The 2,733-nt window shown below is 51.1% G+C and overlaps 1 protein-coding gene across 1 annotated transcript; it reads right to left on the bottom strand.

The window, feature by feature from the left end:
• Nucleotides 1-737: 737 nt before the first annotated feature.
• Nucleotides 738-1,513, bottom strand: PENARI_c047G06145 (uncharacterized protein; the record flags this gene model as incomplete). The annotated part of the gene is made up of 2 exons (XM_022637313.1): nucleotides 738-1,292; nucleotides 1,358-1,513. The coding sequence occupies 2 exons, from the start codon at nucleotides 1,511-1,513 to the stop codon at nucleotides 738-740; spliced, it is 711 nt and encodes a 236-aa protein (XP_022482832.1).
• Nucleotides 1,514-2,733: the final 1,220 nt, after the last annotated feature.

The following is a 2,733-nucleotide window of genomic DNA, read 5'->3' as shown; positions in this document are numbered from 1 at the left end:
TACGGTAGATTTCGTTCTGGGATGAGTAAAGGCCAATGATGAATGCCGAAAAATCAAAGCAACTTGAATTTCCTTTGGAGCCCACCCTGTCTGATTTGAGTAAAGAAGAAAGAAACGCGTCCTGCGTGCACCGTTGACCCCGCTACCTATACATTGCAAAGTAGATAAGTGCTCAAGGAGGGTGCTCGGCCAGCTCCCTATTTGTTGGGTTCGGCTTGTGTGAGTATAGCCTCCCGGCCCAACCAATTTTTGGCTTGGCGACGGGCGCCCGACGATACTGCTTTCGCCTAGTCCACTCGCTCCACAACCCCACCAATTCAACTCTCCCCTCGGCGCAACAGCTACCGTATGGTGTACGACTTGCAGAATCCCTGAGATATGCGATAGCAGGACAGTAATCAGGAACGGCGCGACCGAGCCAAACCTTCAAAACCAAGGGCGCTCTCCATCACCTCCCCTTAGTACTATTTCCGGAGCCAGGGACAGTCATTCTTATGATAAGAAACATGCGGTTGATGAATCCCGCCTATAATTACTATATATCCTTTCCGAGCGGCTCGCCCAGAATTATTCAAGCAGGCTACCTCAATTCACGGTGGTAGTTATCGACAACTCCGCATGGCAAGGATCTGGGCCTGACACCCATCACCGGTAAACTACGCACCAGGAGAGACGGACTGGAACCGGGTTTGATTTCGCGGGGAGCTAACGACAAAAGATCTATCTTGGATACTGTATCAGGGCATTTCTACATAATCGTCAAAGCCTGGCAGTGCTGGTGGATCAGGGATAGAAAATGTCGACGCATTAACATCCGGAACGGCTGGGTTGTCGAGCATAGCGAATTGCTTGGACTGGTCCAGCCAGGACCCTTGAGCCACATCGGAATCTGATAGCAATGTGCTGATGTATGCGTTTTGAGACGCATCTATCTCCGCTTCGGCCATTTTGGTCACGGACGAGGAGGCATCAAACAAGTCCTTCAAAATCTTCTCATGTTCTTTCCGCGAAACGTAGTTTGTGCGGTCCAGGGTCGCGTCGTCCAGGCGTTTTTCCAGTTCTTGCGTCTTCTGCTTTGACTCATTGAGCTCCGACATGAGCTTTCGGACCTTCCCTTGTAGTTGGGCTTTTTCAAGGTCCCACCTCCGCGCAGTATCTGCGGCCTCTTTTAGTTGCGATGTGAGCTGTCGACGATCTTGGTCGGCCTTCTTGAAAATGGTGTTGCAATTGGCGTGCACAATGTCAGACTGTTCGCCCTGCGGATGTCTTTCCGGGCCATGCGCGGGGAGCGCCTGGCAATGTCGAGGCTAAGATTAGCGCGATTTCGACTTTACATTGGAAGATAGCAATATCATACTGGTGGTCTTTGGTATGTCCCCTGATTCGAAGGTCGAGGGGGTCTGTTGGCACGCGGGGGAAAAGGTTGACCGGGCTGAACAGTAGGCGCTCCGACCCGTGTCTTTGGGGCAGCGGTTCCGGTCCGGGTCCGGGAGGCCGTGGGAATTTTTGGCATGACGTGTCCAAAGACAAGACGTGATAGTTTGAGCAAGTTCTGCAAGCTGGCTAAAACGGATGAAGGGGCTGTGGCTTCAAACTCTTTCGTGGGTAGATAAATTCAAGGCTGCATCCTGGATTTATAGCTCGAAATGAACAGGCCGTGTACGCGTTGTAATCTTGGCTGAAGTTAATGATGGCCTAGCCTTTGGTTTCATCCAATTGAGCGACCATAGTCGGTGTTACTGAGTGGGACCGAGTAACTCGGAGTGAGTAACTCGGAAGGAGTAATCCGGACTGAGTAATTCGAACTGATTAATTCCAACTGATTAATTCGAACTTCTAACTTCCAACTGAGTAATTCGGATTACCCATAAAGGCCCAAAGAATTGGTAGCCCATAATTCATCTATTCCTTAGACTTATCGGAGACGGAATATATACGCTGATTTTACTCTACATTGACTGTGGGCGAAAACATCTTTCGCTGTTTAATAATTAAACGGCCATCCCCATTTAAGAGATCGAGGAGGCAATTCATGACTCTATGCCGCAGCATTTCGTTGATGTTTAGGTGAAAGACAGAGTGAATTAACCACATCTTAGATTCAACGTAGAAATCACTCGCCTTGGGTCAAGATGGGTGGAACATCAGATTGGTGGACGTGGAGCAAACACGAAATATGAAAAGTAAATCTGTCAGGCGGTGAGGCCGGATTAGCCATCAGGGCAGACGAGAGGCTGGGCTTGCGCAAGTGGTCTCCCTCGGCTGCCCTACTGACGTACAACATAAAAGAGTAGTCCCACCCAGGGTTTAGGAGGCCAGAATCCAGAATACTTTCTGTTCTCCCCTACTTGGCCTTGAGAAAGCCTTGTATTGTAGTGCCCCCGCGTGGCCTAATAGCGTTCGCTCCCCTACCCGACCTTGAGAAAGTCCGGTATTGTAGTGCCTCCGCGTGGCCTTATAGCGTTTGCTCCCCTACCCGACCTTGAGAAAGTCCGGTATTGTAGTGCCCCCGCGTGGCTTGATAGCGTTTGCTCCCCTACCCGACCTTGAGAAAGTCCGGTATTGTAGTGCCCCCGCGTGGCCTGATAGCGTTCGCTCCCCTACCCGACCTTGAGAAAGTCCGGTATTGTAGTGCCCCCGCGTGGCCTGATAGCGTTCGCTCCCCTACCCGACCTTGAGAAAGTCCGGTATTGTAGTGCCCCCGCGTGGCCTGATAGCGTTCGCTCCCCTACC

The sequence above is a fragment of the Penicillium arizonense genome (genome assembly GCF_001773325.1).
Source record: "Penicillium arizonense strain CBS 141311 chromosome Unknown PENARI_contig047, whole genome shotgun sequence".
NCBI lineage: Eukaryota > Fungi > Ascomycota > Eurotiomycetes > Eurotiales > Aspergillaceae > Penicillium > Penicillium arizonense.
The sequence above is the reverse complement of the archived record's forward strand: the minus strand, read 5'-3'. Positions and strand labels throughout refer to the sequence as shown.